Raw genomic sequence first — 17,663 nt, 5'->3', positions numbered from 1 at the left:
ACTTCCCAGTGGGCCGATGCCCAGGAGGCCACTCAAGCCTTCTTGATGGTCGAAGCGAGATACATAATGATTCGGATGCTCAACAGCCACAGGTATCCTCCTGATTTCAACTGTACTACTGTCCTCATGACGGTGATACAGTTGAATACTGCGTTTGGTGCGGCTGCCCTGTGGTATTTAGTTCTGCTGGGGCGGTATTCTGTGCTGCACTACGGTATTGCAGACCCTGCCTACTTCACTTGTCCCTGACTACTTGTTTTGTCCCGCCTACAACATGGGGCCACCTTTAGGTTTTTTTCCAGGGCCACTTCAAGTTCCCAATCTGCTTCTGTCCTGGGTCTTCAGATAGAGGAGACATTATATCTTCAGCAGGATACAGGGATACACAGAGGAATATGGAGTGTGGGGAGGGGCCCGAGAGGAGCCAAAAGGGATTTGATTTGTGGTGATGTCATCCTGTAGTCTACATAGTAGAGCAACCTCTGGGCTGGGGGTCAGACTTGTGGTCACATGACCAGGTCCCTATAACGAAAAGGTTCAAAATGTATCTATGCAACTGAGTTTAGAGTACTGGTAGTGAGTTAGGCTACTTTTACACTAGCGTTTTAGTTTTCCGGCATTGAGATCCATCATCCGCTTCAGTTCTTTCCCCATTCATTGTCAATGGGGACAAACATAACTGAACTGAACATAATGGAGTGCTCCAAAATGCATCCCGTTCCGTTTAGTTGCTGTTCCCAGACTGGAGAGCAAACCGCAACAGGTTGTATTTTGCTTTCCCTCCTGGTATGCGGAGAAAAACGGATCCAGCATGATCCCCTAATGCAAGTCAATGGGGATGGATCCGTTTTCTCTGACAAAAGAAAACGGATCCGTCCCCCATTGACTTTTCAATGGTGTTCATGACGGATCCGTCTTGGGAATGTTAAAGAATAATACAACCGGATCCGTTCATAACGGATGGAGATTGTTGTATTATCAGTAACGGAAGCGTTTTTGCTATACCCTGCCGGATCCAGTAAAAAAACAGTAGTGTGACTTAGTAATATGTGTAAAATAAAAAATTAAAATAAAATAAAAAAGGAATGATCCTTTAACCAGGATTTCTTCCGGACATTGACCGCGGGTGCACAGATCAGCCCTACACAAGCACACGCTGTAACAGATTAAGCAGAAACCACCAAACAAGGTCAAGGAATGGGACAATTCGCTGCAGGCCTGATTAGCAGAAAGTAAATAAAATCATAATCTATAATATGAATCCAGTAATAAAATCAGGAGACGAAAAAGAAAAGAAAAAAAAAAAAACGAAAAAACCTTCAACGCGTCCTGTGTGTGCAGATCACATACGGGAAATGGCGCTTCCTGCCAAACACAAAGAGGAAACCTGAACACAGAGCCCTGGGCGCAGGAACGCAGCGAGCGCTGGGCACTGCCGCACCGGGTAGAACAAAGCACATGGCATCTGATTTCTACAGGCAGGTAGAGAGGTGTGGCGAAAACACCCAGATTACAGGAGGATAGGCAGAGCGGCGTCAGATGGATAGAAGACAGACAGACAGACAGACATTTCTCCCTTTGTCATCTAATGGCTGATCTCACCAAGTATTCCCTTCACCAAGTCTATTCAGTTTACCATTGTACGCAGACTCCAGCTAGTGGTACAGGAAGCTAAGCAAGGCTGGACACGCGCATAAGGGGGCATTCACACGACTGCATCTAAAAACACGGATACCAGCTGTATGCTTTCCGCAATCTGTGGAGCAGCATGTCCTGCTCTTTGTTAGAAACGCCTATTCTTGCCCACTAAACAGACAGGAATAGGATTTTTATTTTTTGCTGGGCCGCAGAACGGACACACGGATGCGGACGGCACACTGTGTGCTGTCGGCATCTGTTGCAGCCCCATTGAAATGAATGCAATCACATCCGATCCACTACAGTGGTGTGAATGCCCACTTATAGACCGCCGTCGGCTGAACATGCCACCTCCTAGTTCCCACCGTACACATGCATGCTCGAATCGGCTGAGCATCCAGCTGTTCAGAATGGGGAGAGGCGAGTAAGCCACTGTGGCAGCTTCCGTGGACTCTGTTCTGAAGTGTGGAAGGCAAAAAATATAAACCACCACCTACTAATAGAGCCTCAGCACAAAACATCAGTTCACTCTGAAAGGCACACCGCACCTCCCCACACGGCGACATTATTCTGTGGGTCAGTGCGATTACGGCAAATCCAAATGTATACAGTTTTTATTGTGTCTTACTACTTAAAAAAAAAAAAAAAAAAAAAAAAACAACTTGTATATATTCTGACACCCATAATTTTTTTAAACTACAGTTTACAGAGCTGTGTCAGGGGCCTGTAATTTTATTTATTTTTTTAAATTGCAACTTTTTTTCCCCCATTATGGCGTTCACGATGCAGGAAACATTTTGATATTTTAATAGTTTGGACACTTTCAGACGCAGCGATACCTGTAAAGGTTTACTTTTTATAAAAATATGTAATATGTTTATATGTAAAAATCGGGAAGGGGGGGGGGGGGCGATTAGAATTTTTATTTTTTATTTATGTAATTTTTAGTCCACTTAGGGGGACTTGAACATGCAATCGTCTGACGCAGCCTGAGAAACAGTGTCCTGTGCATGGCTTTTCAGGCAGTTTCGTGGCAGTTAGCACCCAGCTGTCATCAGCAACTATCCGGCGCCTTGTGATTTCACTGCAGGGGCACCACTGGGAGCACAGGAGGAGCCCCTTCCCTCTGTTTAACTCTTCAGGTGCAATGCTTGCTATAGATCACGGCATTGAGGGGGTTAAATCACTGGCATCGCCGATCCTAGTCATTGCAGCAGGGTGGCAGCATCCGCAGCGTATCACACAGAGTCCGCTCCATACACTTTACACCGTCTCCATGATTCTGTAGTAATATGTGCGTAAGACTGCATATAATGTTATATACACTGCAGATAAGGAGTCGGGAATCACCATTTTTCATTGGTTACCCCGCTGTCAGCGCTCAAATACACAGTCAGGACTCCTGTGAGCATGCACAGCAGTCCTGACCATGCATTTCAAGGTAGCTCTGAGTGTGGACAGCGAGATGAACAAGGGACAGTAGGGAAATAACAAATCATGATCTGAACTCCATTTCTGCAGCACCACTCACATATTACTGCAGTTATTGGTCCAATATCATGCTGACAGAATCCCATTTAAAGGGGTTCTCCATTGAGGACCTTTCAACATAGGTCATAAATATCAGATTGCTTGTTTCAGGCTGCAGTGTATGGAGTGAATGCAGAAGGCTCCGCACACTGCCGAGTATCTGGTGTCAGTGGACTGAAGCTCAGCTCCTTTTCACTTTAACGGGAGCAGAGCTGCAGTGCCCAGCACGGCTACTACACAGTACATGGAGGGGGTGCGAGGTGCCGGACCCCACCGATCTAATATTCATGACCTATGCTGAGATTGGTCCTTAATATCTGTAGCTCAGAGAACACCTAATCCCTGACTTTATGCCGTAGGTGAAAAAGTATTGACACCCCATACACATTAGGTGGTTGGGCGGTCCAGGAAAAAAAAAAAAAAAAAAAAAAAAACACCCTTTAAATCAAAAGGGAATGAAGGGAAACCAGGGAATCCAAATCAATTCAATCACAAGAAAAACACCAACTCTAAAATTGTAGATATCAGGGGCCAGTCACACCAAGCCAGGAGCCTATTTTCCCATTTTAGCATCCAGCTATGGGAATTTTAGTGCTGCAGAATATGCTATTCTTGCCTTTTTGACCATTTTCTGGTGAGAAGAATGAGGGTGACATATCGACCAAAGAAGATCTGCCATGTTGGATTTTTATCAGCCATTATTCAGGGCACCCACTGCACCTATCACAGATCAGTTCAGAGATCGATCAGTGATCATCATGTGCTGGTCTGTTTCTCCATACTGAGGAGGAGATTGCTGCATGTAAGAGCAGCAGTCTCCTCCACAGACGAGCAGGCAGATTGCTGGGAAGGAACGCTTCCCTCCCGACAATCGCCTGCAGAGTCTGTAGGTGTAATAGGGCCCTAAAGGGTCCAAGATCATTAAAAATCTCAGACAAGGCCCTGAATGGCCTAAAAGTCTTGTTCACAAACTGCAGCGGTGACGTGCCGGGTACTATGGCAGATGTAATACGTGACTGCTGCAGCCACTGTCCTCAGCAATCTTGGGAACCTCTATAGCAACTACTGTAAGGCATGGACCCAGAATTTTTAGAAAAAAAAATCCCAGGGACATAGGGTTCTTTTAGACTAGGAGCTAGGTCTAAGGGGCTGGGGATAGTGTCCAAGCATAAAAATAAAAAATATGTCACCTGTCACAAACGTGCGCATGCATCTCTGCCGACCAATCAATGCCCTCAGTGCAGACCTTTGTCACGTGCCGTTTTGGCACAGGTCAATGCTGAGACCATTGATTGCTCGGCAGTAGTAACATACCTATACAGCAGGGACCAGAGGCAGTAGACATGCATGGGAGCGCGGCCATTTTTTTTTCCCCTTTTACATTGGCACAATGCCCGTCCCCGTAACCCTGGGCTTCATAGTCTAATAGAACCCCTTTAATAGACTATAGCTATACCAATTCTGTTTTAGGCCTAAATTATTTGTTCTCTCTTTACAAAAAAAAAAAAAAAGGTAAAAAATAATTATATAAAATATGCCCGTTATCCCCCTTCCACCTACCGTAATAACTGTTTTATTTTACTTCAAGTAACTATTATCCCATATGAAACCAAGTCTGGAGACATGCGCAGTAGGAGGAAAGGGCAGTGAGTGGAAAAGTCTGATGCCGCGAAAAGGAGAGCGCAGGCGCGTTTCCGAGCGGTGCATTGGTCCACTCTATCGTGATGTCAGGTGAAAACGTACACCCTATAGGTTAGATATTGTTAGGTCTTACTTTCTATTAGGTGATCGGTAATGTCAATCTGAGCACTGAGAATGGGAGAAACGGGGAGAGGAGAACGCTCTACCGCTACAAAGATCCGATTTACCCGGCGCTCGTGTTTACAAGCTCCTAACCCCTGAAGACGCCACATTTGTGGTGAAACATGTCGGCGGGAGCTTTGTTTGGAATTTTAAATACAAAAAACATTAGTGTCTGTGAAAAGCCCGCGGGTCGGCCTGTAGGCGTTCCCCAGCATTGTCAGTGAGGAACAGATTTGAGGAAAAGGATGGATGATAGTTGGGAAGGGAAATCTTAGAAAGATGTTAGCGCCAAATGAGCAGGAAAGGATGTCTACATGGAAGCGAATACTGAGAGCTGGTTGAAACAAAGTAAATGGAATATGGAAACAATTTATTATATTGGCAACATGAATGCTGCTAATGGTAAGCAAATAACTCAGTATATAGCAGCCATTGCTATTTGATACTATTGTAGCGGTGATGTGTGTGAGCTAAGGCTACTTTAACAATACCGTATCCGTTTTTTTCCAGACTGACACCGGAGAGACGGATCCGGTATTTCAATGCATTTGTCAGACAGATCCGCATCCGGATTAGTCTGACAAATGCCATCCGTTGCGTTCCAGCAGGCAGCGACGGAACTGCCGCAAGTGTGAAAGTACCCTAACACAATCACCGTTCTTATATATCCATACTCAACCACCAATATATAGAAAAGATAGTTTTTAGTTTTTTTATATATCACTAAAGGCTTTTTAAAAACACATAACAGAGAAAGATACAAGTCTGTAATATAAGAGACACTCATCCGCTCCGTGTTCATTTTTAAATGAATATAATAAAAGGTTATTTTTTACCTTTTAAAAAAAAAATTATAATAATAATAATTTAGGCCTAAAACAGAATTGGTATAGCTATAGGCTATTGATTTGTATTCATTCTCGAAAAATATTCTGGGCTAATTTCTTTCTAAAATCCTTTAATAGCCCGACACATTCCACTGCTAAACAATGTTCTAAAGCAAAACAGACAATGAAATCCTGTTTGGGAGAGATTCTAAAACGTTATCTCCGATTTGAGGTTTAAAAAAATTATATTTATTTAGCTGATATTTGAGAAAGTTTTCAGTGTTAAAATCTGTAACCTCTCTCTGCTGTTAAGATGCAAAGGGGAAAAAAAAAGGGCACGTCCGTCATCAGCTCGTTAGCACAAGGCAGGCCTCCGGACGCCAAGTTGATCTAAGTTTACAAGGACACCATGGAGACTGATACGGAAGCTGGACGCCTGGAAGCTATTAATACAGCCCAGTTATGTGCAATTCTGTCCAGGTCTGAGCATTTGCTAATTTTAAGTGCTTCACCCACAAAATCTCGACGTCAGAAAAGGCAAATATTGCACGGGTTATGGAGGATATAATAGCGCCATTCATAAATGGTGGCAGTGGCTAGTGTATGGGCTTATCCACACGTTCATGTTCAAAAATCATTAGGGTTGTGGCTGCAGCAATTGGCTGATTTTCCTCTTCATTTTTAATACGGCAGGGGGTCTGTGCGTCCTGCGTGGGGTATGGACCTGGCGACCATCAGACACGACTGCCTCCAATGGTCTCCACATTCGGCAGACACAGACCACAGTAAGACGCATCTTTACCTCTATGGATCCGTGTGCAGTTTTCTGTCCACAAAATTTGCTCGTAGGAATCAGCTCATGACATGCACAGTTGACATTTACCAAGCTGTAGAGTCCAGATTTTGCATAAATGTGAATTAATCTGTAAAAATCTAATTTAAATGGGTTGTCCCAGCGTTTAACCCCTTAGTGACCACACACTTTGTAAAAAAAAAAAAATGCATTCCAGGAGCTATAACTTTTTTGTTTTTTCATCGATGTACTTGTAGGAGATCTTATTTTTTGCAGGATAAGTTATAGTTTTTAATGCACCACTTTGGGAACATGTGATGATAAACGGCTGGCTTAAACCAGTTGGTTATGTCAGAAAAAAAAAAGTGTATTAGTGGTCACTAAGGGGTTAACCAACCTATAAAACATCACCGCCCCCCCAGTGCCCAAGCCCCTCATATAGATTATACTTACCCGCTCCCCGGCACCTGCATCCTCCTGATCCCCGCACGGCCCTCCCTGAGCTCCCCGTCAGATCAAAACATCCGGCGACAGGTGAGAGCAGACAAGGGCAGGGTGCGGCAGGGACGAGCCTCTCTAGCATCATGGGTAACGCATGGGAGGCTCGTCCCCATCGCAGCCTGCTATTGGCTGCAGCAGACAGCCGCTGCTGATGTTTTGATCCGTGGCGGCCACGCAGGGATCAGGAGCGATACGGGGAGTGGGGCAAGTATAATCTATATGAGGGGCCCAGTCGTTGGGGGCATGTTTTATAGTTTGGATAACTCCTTTAATACTAAGGACCTATCCTCTGGACAGGTAATCAGTATGCGATCACTGTGGGTCTGACACCCGACACCCTGGCCAATCTGCTCTTTGAAGAGGCTGTGAGCACAGTACTCTCCTCACAGCGCCATATATTGTACAGTGGCCATGCTTGGTATTGCAGCCCAGAAATGTTCACTTGAATGGGACTGACCTGCGCCTAGGCCACGTGACCGATGAATGTGTGAATGTGACGCTACTGGCCTAGGAAGGGGGCACAGCTGTCCATCAGTATTAAACACTCAGACAACCCCATTAAAGTCTGCGTGCAGATCTTATGTTCTGGCTCACCCCTGATTATCTCTAGGAGGAAAAACCAAAAAAGTACTGAACACTAGAGGTCCAAACTGTAGCTGTTTTTTCATGGAGGCAGTGGAAGCTTTGCCGTGTTCCTGTCCCCAAACTCCACACCCACCCCACACTGCTGTCTTGAAGAAAAATTGTGCAAATGTCTGAAATAAAAAAACAAGGTCCAAAAAACCTGCTGGTATATGTAGCCTATTTGCTGATGGTATGTGGAATGCTTAAGAAAGGTGTGCAACAGATGACTGTGTTAAGTGGCATGCAGGAAAGGTGCACCATAATTTGCAGGTAGAGGTGTTGCAAATGGCTGGGCTTCAAGGTCATATTTTGGGTCCTTGCTTCAATCAAAGTGTGGCCTCCACCACCGTTTTTCCAAATGACATGAACGTATATGCAGCTTATACATGTAGGGACTGATGGCAGGTCGGAGGGTCGGCATAAAATACAAACTGGTATTATAGAGCATTGAAGGTAGGAGAACACAAGATCCAGTACCAACCACTAGCGTAAACTAGATCCCTTACTTGGTTCTTGTGGAATTGGCGCAGATTTAAGGCTACGAAATTCTGCTGCAATTCATTGTATAAAATCTTGTGATGCAAAGAGTTCATCATTTGTATATCCAGCGGCAACATTTCCAGCTCTTTTCCCTCCAGGTCAGGGTGACATCACAGATCTCACTTCTACACTAACTGAAGTTTTTTTCCCAGTAATAAAGTTGTTGGGGGCCGCCGTTCTAGCCGCCTCTCTATAAAATCAGCGGGGGATCTCGACCCAAACCAGTGTATGTTAATTGATTTGAACTGGATGACTGGTTCCAGTAACAACCAGCAGAGAGCTGAATATAGCTCTGTAATACAGGCCTGGGATTAGTAGAAGATACTCAGGTGGTTGTGTAAATGTTTAAAGGGGCATTCTGACCTTTAAACATGATACGTAAATGGTCTACATGCATTAGATTAATCACTTAAGACCCTATTACATGGAGCTAATATCGTCCAGATTCTCGTGCCTGCGAGCGAAAATGAATAAAAACCATGTGATGTAATAAGCAAGAATGATTTAAAGACAAGTGACAAATAGTTTTTCGTCCATCGTGATCTTTCAGCATGCTAAAAATAAAAAATTATCGCTCCTCGTTAATAGATCCGTTCGTATAATATGGAGCCGTCTAGCTAACGGTCTAATACAGGCCTTCTGATCAAGCATCCGTCCCCCATCTTTACATGTAATAGCAATGAACGATTTAAAAGCAAACGAGTAATGACCACAGGTACAAACTATTATCTATGTGTTTGTAGTTAACGAGTCGCTACATCTGCGACCATTTATCGCGATCTGTAGGACATCTGCTGGTGTACCGCCTCTAGCAAACACTCCGCTGATCCCAGCCTCACACCATTTGCTGAACACCTGGTTATCTCCTTTCTCCATGATGTACAGGAGATCACACGCCTATTGCTCCCTACTCCCCTTTCACTCTCTGGAGGGATGGCGTTTCACATGCTGGGCAGCAGATGCTGTAGCGTCCAGTAGCAGATCTGGGTTGTGTGTTTAGACCGTGAGTAATAACAGCACTACCTCACACTTTGTAATAGAGGGGCATGCAGGATGCTGTAAACAGACAGTGGGCAGATTTACTAATTGTGTAGACAGCTCAAACTAGACAGGCTGTCCAGACAGGACAGTTGCTTAGAATGAATGATATTATTTGGTGCATAGCTAGAGACTTTCTTCTAACTTTATACCAGCTCTTTGGCTTACTTTGCGACATAATTCTATGAAAGCACTGAGGCAATTCGGTGTACAGTCGTGGCCAAAAGTTTTGAGAATGACACAAATATTAGTTTTCACAAAGTTTGCTGCTAAACTGCTTTAGATCTTTGTTTCAGTTGTTTCTGTGATGTAGTGAAATATAATTACACGCACTTCATACGTTTCAAAGGCTTTTATCGACAATTACATGACATTTATGCAAAGAGTCAGTATTTGCAGTGTTGGCCCTTCTTTTTCAGGACCTCTGCAATTCGACTGGGCATGCTCTCAATCAACTTCTGGGCCAATTCCTGACTGATAGCAACCCATTCTTTCATAATCACTTCTTGGAGTTTGTCAGAATTAGTGGGTTTTTGTTTGTCCACCCGCCTCTTGAGGATTGACCACAAGTTCTCAATGGGATTAAGATCTGGGGAGTTTCCAGGCCATGGACCCAAAATGTCAACGTTTTGGTCCCCGAGCCACTTAGTTATCACTTTTGCCTTATGGCACGGTGCTCCATCGTGCTGGAAAATACATTGTTCTTCACCAAACTGTTGTTGGAAGAAGTTGCTGTTGGAGGGTGTTTTGGTACCATTCTTTATTCATGGCTGTGTTTTTGGGCAAAATTGTGAGTGAGCCCACTCCCTTGGATGAGAAGCAACCCCACACATGAATGGTCTCAGGATGCTTTACTGTTGGCATGACACAGCACTGATGGTAGCGCTCACCTTTCCTTCTCTGGACAAGCCTTTTTCCTGATGCCCCAAACAATCGGAAAGAGGCTTCATCGGAGAATATGACTTTGCCCCAGTCCTCAGCAGTCCATTCACCATATTTTCTGCAGAAGATCAATCTGTCCCTGATGGGTTTTTTGGAGAGAAGTGGCTTCTTTGCTGCCCTTCTTGACACCAGGCCATCTTCCAAAAGTCTTCGCCTCACTGTGCGTGCAGATGCGCTCACACCTGCCTGCTGCCATTCCTGAGCAAGCTCTGCACTGGTGGCACTCCGATCCCGCAGCTGAATCCTCTTTAGGAGACGATCCTGGCGCTGGACCTTCTTGGACGCCCTGAAGCCTTCTTAACAAGAATTGAACCTCTTTCCTTGAAGTTCTTGATGATCCTATAAATTGTTGATTGAGGTGCAATCTTAGTAGCCACAATATCCTTGCCTGTGAAGCCATTTTTATGCAACGCAATGATGGCTGCACGCGTTTCTTTGCAGGTCACCATGGTTAACAATGGAAGAACAATGATTTCAAGCATCACCCTCCTTTTAACAGGTCAAGTCTGCCATTTTAACCCAATCAGCCTGACATAATGATCTCCAGCCTTGTGCTCGTCAACATTCTCACCTGAGTTAACAAGACGATTACTGAAATGATCTCAGCAGGTCCTTTAATGACAGCAATGAAATGCAGTGGAAAGTTTTTTTTTGGGATTAAGTTAATTTTTATGGCAAAGAAGATCTATGCAATTCATCTGATCACTCTTCATAACATTCTGGAGTATATGCAAATTGCTATTATAAAAACTTAAGCAGCAACTTTTCCAATTTCCAATATTTATGTAATTCTCAAAACTTTTGGCCACGTCTGTAATCTACTGCATTTTAGGCCACATGCCTTGGCGAGCTAGACGCAGTGCATTTTGCTAAAACTTAAATTTTGGTGACGTCGACAACAACTAGGTGCTCTCACGTTAGTAAATTTGTCTAAATAAGTCTGAGATGAATCATGGGAACTGTAATCCCAACCACAGCAAGCCCTGGCAGCATCAAAACAAAGGCGCAACACAGTGATGGTAAAGATCATGAAAGCACACATACTGCTGAGGTATAGTGGCATCTTTTTGTGAGCCTTCAGGCAGATTTGGACCAAAACTGCAAAGCTGATTGAGCCAATTTGTGTCACACCTATGATAATGCCGCACACTGAAGATGAACATACTGAACTACCCATAGCCACGTTATGTTCCCACAAAAATGGATGGTAAATGGTTAACCAGCTTCACATTAATGACCAATGGGATCAGAATAAATGCTCAGTAAAAACTAATGCAGATGATGTTTGGGTGTTCACACACTTTAGCCCATGTATTGCAGGGGTGATAAAATACTGCAGCTGTTGAGAGCCAGTTACACCAAAATGAAATGTCCATGGCCTCGTGTCTTAGACTTAGTTTATATCTGATGCCGTGAATCTAGTCAATGAATTACAGATCTTAAAAAACCTTTTTATTTTTGGTACAGCATATGTCAACCGGTGTCATCACAGAACAAAGCAAAACTATAGTAAATAAAATAAAAATAATCCACCATACAATTTAAAAATAAATAAATCTCTCAAACTGGGCATAATTTTCAAAGAATTTTTGATGTCATTTTAAAATTTTCCATGTTAATATCTATATTTACACAAAAAACCATAAGATCCTGCAGTTTTCACGCTTCCCACTAAGCCTAATAATTGGCACCACTTCTTGGTCTGTACAGATCACTTTACTGCAGTTATCTGCTTATCGGTCATTCTAATCCTGCCTGTAATGATATCACCTCTGTGTATAGATAAGAGGTTGTCACAGGCGATTGTCACAGATTTTCTATTCTTTCCTTGTATAATGAGCTCTGCACAGGTCACAGAGCATGCCTAGAAGACTCTGCCATAGAAGAAGTCACTGAGGTCCCATCCATTGTGTCTATGGCCCATGGGGCTACCGCAAACCAAATTTCGTAATGCTTTGTAAATGCTATTAGGAACGGCTCAGGCAAGATGGCTGCCCTCATAATAATGTTCAGGAAATTAAATAAAAAAATAAAAAATTAAAAAATCTGAAAATAAAAAAAGATTAGAAAAAAGCAGATCTGTTACTATCTGGCAGATAAAGTTTTTAGTGACACATTTCCTTTAAGGCTTTGTAAATGCTGTTAAGAACAGCACAGGCAAGATGGCCGCCCCCCATAATTGTGTTCAGGAAATAGAAGAAATAAATCTATAAATCACAAAATAAAATCAGATTAAAGAAAAAAGGATGTGTGTTGCCATCTGGTTTTAACTGGCAGATAACATTTTGGTGACATTTCCTTTAACTACATAAAGATGGTCCACACCGACTCACATTTGTGCCGCAAGCTCCTGACACATTTACAAAAATATTAGGACCGTTCACACTTGGAGATAACGGTGCAGCCACAAACAGGTTTGCACATGCAGGTTGTATACAGCGCCATGCGGCACTGTATTACGGGGCGGTACTTGCCTACAATCAATGCTTCTAGGGGAGAATAGCTTAGTGCAGTGATGGCGCTCCAGCTGTGGTGAAACTACGACTCCCAGCATGCCCCATTCCTTTTTTTATGGCGTTCTGAGAACAGCCAAGCAAGTGTGCATCTTGGGAGTCGTAGTGTTGCCACTGCTGGAGGTTAGCCCTTGCAGGGGTAGTATATGGCATCCATGTAACGTGTCACATTAGGATATGGCGGTACCGTAAGGCCCTGCACATTTGTATGGGCACAATATTATGGTGCCATACAGCTCAGATGTGGAGTCAGTGATACGGCCTATATGCATGTGACATTTTTGTATTCAAATATTTTACAACTGTATAAAAGGGGGGGGGGAGAAACCAGAAAATACTGCAAATCAAAGCAAAAATGTACTCTTTTTCTTGTTCCCATGACACCTATTGAACCTGATTTCATAAGAAACTAAGGAGGCCGCCCCTTGAAGAATCCGTCCTGCCTCATCTACACATCGACCTGTACAAGGTACTGCCTGTTCTTATTTACAGCTCCACTCCTGTCCACTGGTAGAGTCTGGTAATGCAACTCAGCCCCATTTGACCCCCACCTGGGGGGGGACACAGTGCAGAAAGACTTCCTCTAGTCCTAGACAATCCCTTTAATATAAAGGTTTGCAGGGTAGATTTCGCTCGGCAGGACTTACCATTCGTATGATATCGGGGTACGCAGTCTCTATGATCACTCCACGATTTGTGGACACGTACTCCACCAGCTCATTCAGCGTGGCTCTCTTGATTTCTTTGCTCTTTAGGTCGGATATAGAGTCCATAAAATCAAACAGTACACAGCACTGCTGTAGCTTCTGACAGAAGAGATCCTGCTGGTCCCCGGACGTGGCATCTATAGGGGAACACAATGACATGTGTAAGTACAGAAGGCAGGGCCAGTTACACCTATGCTCATAAAGCGCAGCCGGGACTGTGTAAACGATGCTAAACGGGCAATTCTTACTGGTCGCCGAGACCGCGCTTCCTGCAGCCGACACAGCAAAAGCATACATTACATTATTGATGGCTTCAGACAATGAAAAGGCTTTTTCACAAACAATACAGTTACTAGAGAGAAAATAAAAGACATCTCACCCCCTCCCCCTCCCTGAACAATCACAGAGCACGCCCACAACACTCCCATAGAAGTCTAGGAACATTTCCATGTGGGTGGAAGTCATCTCTCTAAAGGTCATTAACAGCAGCTCAGACAAGATGGCCGCCCCCCACAATCATGTAGAGAAGCTAGCCACAGAGCATGCCCACAACACTCTCCAACAAAAGTCTATGAAAAAGTTTACAAGTTCCTATAGCCTATATGGGTGCAAGTGATCTCTCTAAATCAGGGATCAGCAACCTCCGGGACTCCCAGAATCCTCCTTTCACTTCTACGGGAGTGACAAGAACAGCCAACTAAGTGTGCAGGTTGGGAGTTGTAGTTTCACAGAAGCTGGAGTGCCAAAAAGGTTGCCAATCCCTGCTCTCAATGCTATTAACAAAAGCTCAGGCAAGATGGCCGCCCCCATGATCATGTAGAGAGGCTAGCCACAGAGCATGCCCACAACACTCTGAAATACAAAATTTGTGCAAGGTTTCCACCCCTTGACCTGATGCACACTATACGTTTTGCACACCGAGTCACATCATGGCAGTATGAATGAGGCCCAACTCTGTTGCTGAGGTTGGCTGTTACATGAATGATTTGGCCCATGATGTAAATACAAAAATAATCTAAAAACACGAATAAAAAAAACTTCAATGCAATACAAAGAATTTCAGGATATCTACTGAACATTTCACCACTGGCCCTCTAAGGCCCTGGTCACCGCTACGTCCGGGATCCAGTAGCCTGATCCGGCTGAATATCCGGTGGTAAATGGTCGTATGCGGCAATGCCAGATATGGTGAGCTCCGGTAGCCTGATCAGTAACGCAACTGTGAACAGGGTCTAAGTAGGCAGAGCCGCTCTGGACTGGAGCTCGGGGGTTGTGCAGCTCCCTTTGGCCCAGTTGTCAATTGTCCTCCTAAGGTCCAAAGTGAACAGCGCCTTTTTGATTACTTTCTCTGCGTTTTACTGATCTCATGTCGGTCACTAGGACACAGATATTGTATATAACTTCCCTCTTTATAGCAGCTGTAAAACTGAATGAGCTGAGTCACAGGGCTCGACTTCTCCACTGCTGTCAGCTTTAGGGCTTGTTCACACAACTGTGCCGTGTTTTGCGAATCCGCAAAACACGGGTGCCGCCCGTGTGCCTTTCGCAATTTGCGGAACGGAACAGGAGGCCCATTATAGAAATGCCTATTCTTCTCCGCAAAACGGACAAGAATAGGACAGGACTCATAATTTTTGCGGACGCAACGGATGTGGACTGCACATGGAGTGAATGGGTCTGCACCAGAGCGGACCAAAACCACGCTCGTGTGAACAAGCCCTTAGTCTGTGGGGGAACCCAGAAGCAATTACTCTGTAGCACCACCACAGGGGAAATGAAGCATTACATGGTGCTCTGCATTTGCTGTAGGGGCAAACATGTCTTGCTGCACTCAGGAGAAATGAGTGTTTTTAACAACATGCACATTAGTGCATCTTAGCTATTCTGCTCCGTTTCCCTGGACAGATGTCCTTTAGGCCTCATGCACACGACTGTTGTGTGTTTTGCAGTCCCCAAATTGCGGATCCGCAAAATAATAACACGGATGGCATTAGTGTGCGTTCCGCAACTTGCGGAACGGCACGGAGAGCCATAGATATAACTGCCTATTCTTGTCTGCAAAACGGAAAAGAATAGGACAGGTTATATTTTTTTTTTTTTGCGGACCACAGAACGAGGCAACGGATGTGGACAGCACACAGAGTGCTGTCCGCATCTTTTGCAGCGCCATTGAAGTTAATGGGTCCGCATTCAAGCCGCAAAAACTGCAGCTCGGATGCGGACCGAAACAGCGGTCGTGTGCATGAGGCCTTAGAGGGGTTATCCAAGACTATAAAAAGCTCCCCCATATGCTGGGGCCCTCACATTGAATATACTTACCCCGCTCCCCACACTGCACTGCGCGGATGAAAACATCTGGTGTCCTGGGTAGGGGGTGTGGGGAGGCGGGGCAGCGGTCGTTGGGGACAGCCAATGGCAGGCTCGTCTCCATCCCTGCCTACCATTGGCTGCTCCCCTCCCCCACCAGATAGCAGATGTTTTCATCCGCGCATGGGAAGTAGTGAGCGGGCTCTGAAGCTGCCCGCACCACTGCCACCAATGAATGTGCCGCTATTAAAGCAGGAGGCGGGACGGGGGAAGGAAATACACTGCTGCGCCGTCTGAGCAAGTGAGCTCGGCGAACAGCGGCAGTCAAGCAGCCAGCATAGCAGGTGCCTGGCCACTGTGGCACCAATGATAATTAACCTTTAATACAAATACAGGAGGAGGGTGCCGGCGATACCCGCCTCCTGTATCTGTATTAAAGGTTAATTATTAGTGGCGCAGTGTGCCCCCCCCAGCACCCCCAGTATTAACCACTTCAGCCCCGCTAGGTGAAACCCCCTTCATGACCAGAGCACTTTTTACACTTCGGCACTACACTCCTTTCACCGTTTATCGCTCGTTCATGCAACTTACCACCCAAATGAATTTTACCTCCTTTTCTTCTCACTAATGGAGCTTTCATTTGGTGGTATTTTATTGCTGCTGACATTTTTACTTTTTTTGTTATTAATCAAAATGTAACGATTTTTTTTGCAAAAAAATGACATTTTTCACTTTCAGCTGTAAAATTTTGCAAAAAAAACGACATCCATATATAAATTTTTCGCCAAATTTATTGTTCTACATGTCTTTGATAAAAAAAAAAATGTTTGGGCAAAAAAAAAAATGGTTTGGGTAAAAGTTATAGCGTTTACAAACTATGGTACAAAAATGTGAATTTCCGCTTTTTGAAACAGCTCTGATTTTCTGAGCACCTGTCATGATTCCTGAGGTTCTACAATGCCCAAACAGTAGAAAACCCCCACAAATGACCCCATTTCGGAAAGTAGACACCCTAAGGTATTCGCTGATGGGCATAGTGAGTTCATAGAACTTTTTATTTTTTGTCACAAGTTAGCGGAAAATGATGATGATTTTATTTTTTTTATTTTTTATTACAAAGTCTCATATTCCACTAACTTACGACAAAAAATAAAAAATTCTAGGAACTCGCCGTGCCCCTCACAGAATACCTTGGGGTGTCTTCTTTCCAAAATGGGGTCACTTGTGGCGTAGTTATACTGCCCTGGCAATTTAGGGGCCCAAATGTGTAAGAAGTACCTTGCAATCAAAATGTGTAAAAAATGGCCTGCGAAATCCGAAAGGTGCTCTTTGGAATATGTGCCCCTTTGCCCACCTTGGCATCAAAAAAGTGTAACGCATCTGGTATCGCCGTACTCAGGAGAAGTTGGGCAATGTGTTTTGGGGGGTCATTTTACATATACCCATGCTGGGTGAGAGAAATATCTTGGCAAAAGACAACTTTTCCCATTTTTTTATACAAAGTTGGCATTTGGTCAAGATATTTATCTCACCCAGCATGGGTATATGTAAAATGACACCCCAAAACACATTCCCCAACTTCTCCTGAGTACAGCGATACCACATGTGTGACACTTTTTTGCAGCCTAGATGCGCAAAGGTGCCCAAATTCCTTTTAGGAGGGCATTTTTAGACATTTGGATCCCAGACTTCTTCTCACACTTTCGGGCCCCTAAAAAGCCAGGGCAGTATAAATACCCCACATGTGACCCCACTTTGGAAAGAAGACACCCCAAGGTATTCAATGAGGGGCCTGGCGAGTTCCTAGAAATTATTATTTTTTTGCATAAGTTAGCGGATATTGATTTTTTTTGTTTTTTTCTCACAAAGTCTCACTTTCCGCTAACTTAGGACAAAAATT

General features: G+C 44.3%; 1 protein-coding gene across 1 annotated transcript in view; it reads right to left on the bottom strand.

Annotated features, from left to right (window-relative positions):
- PPP2R5A (protein phosphatase 2 regulatory subunit B'alpha) overlaps positions 1-17,663 on the bottom strand; it is a 104,925-nt gene that overhangs the window by 38,335 nt on the left and 48,927 nt on the right. Inside the window, exon 2 of the mRNA XM_044289120.1 lies at positions 13,397-13,593. Within this exon, the coding sequence (XP_044145055.1) occupies positions 13,397-13,593 (197 nt within the window). The remainder of the gene's footprint in view (positions 1-13,396; positions 13,594-17,663) is intronic.

The sequence above is a fragment of the Bufo gargarizans genome, chromosome 4, assembly GCF_014858855.1.
Source record: "Bufo gargarizans isolate SCDJY-AF-19 chromosome 4, ASM1485885v1, whole genome shotgun sequence".
NCBI lineage: Eukaryota > Metazoa > Chordata > Amphibia > Anura > Bufonidae > Bufo > Bufo gargarizans.
Note: the sequence above shows the minus strand (reverse complement) of the source record. Positions and strands in the feature narration are given on the sequence as shown.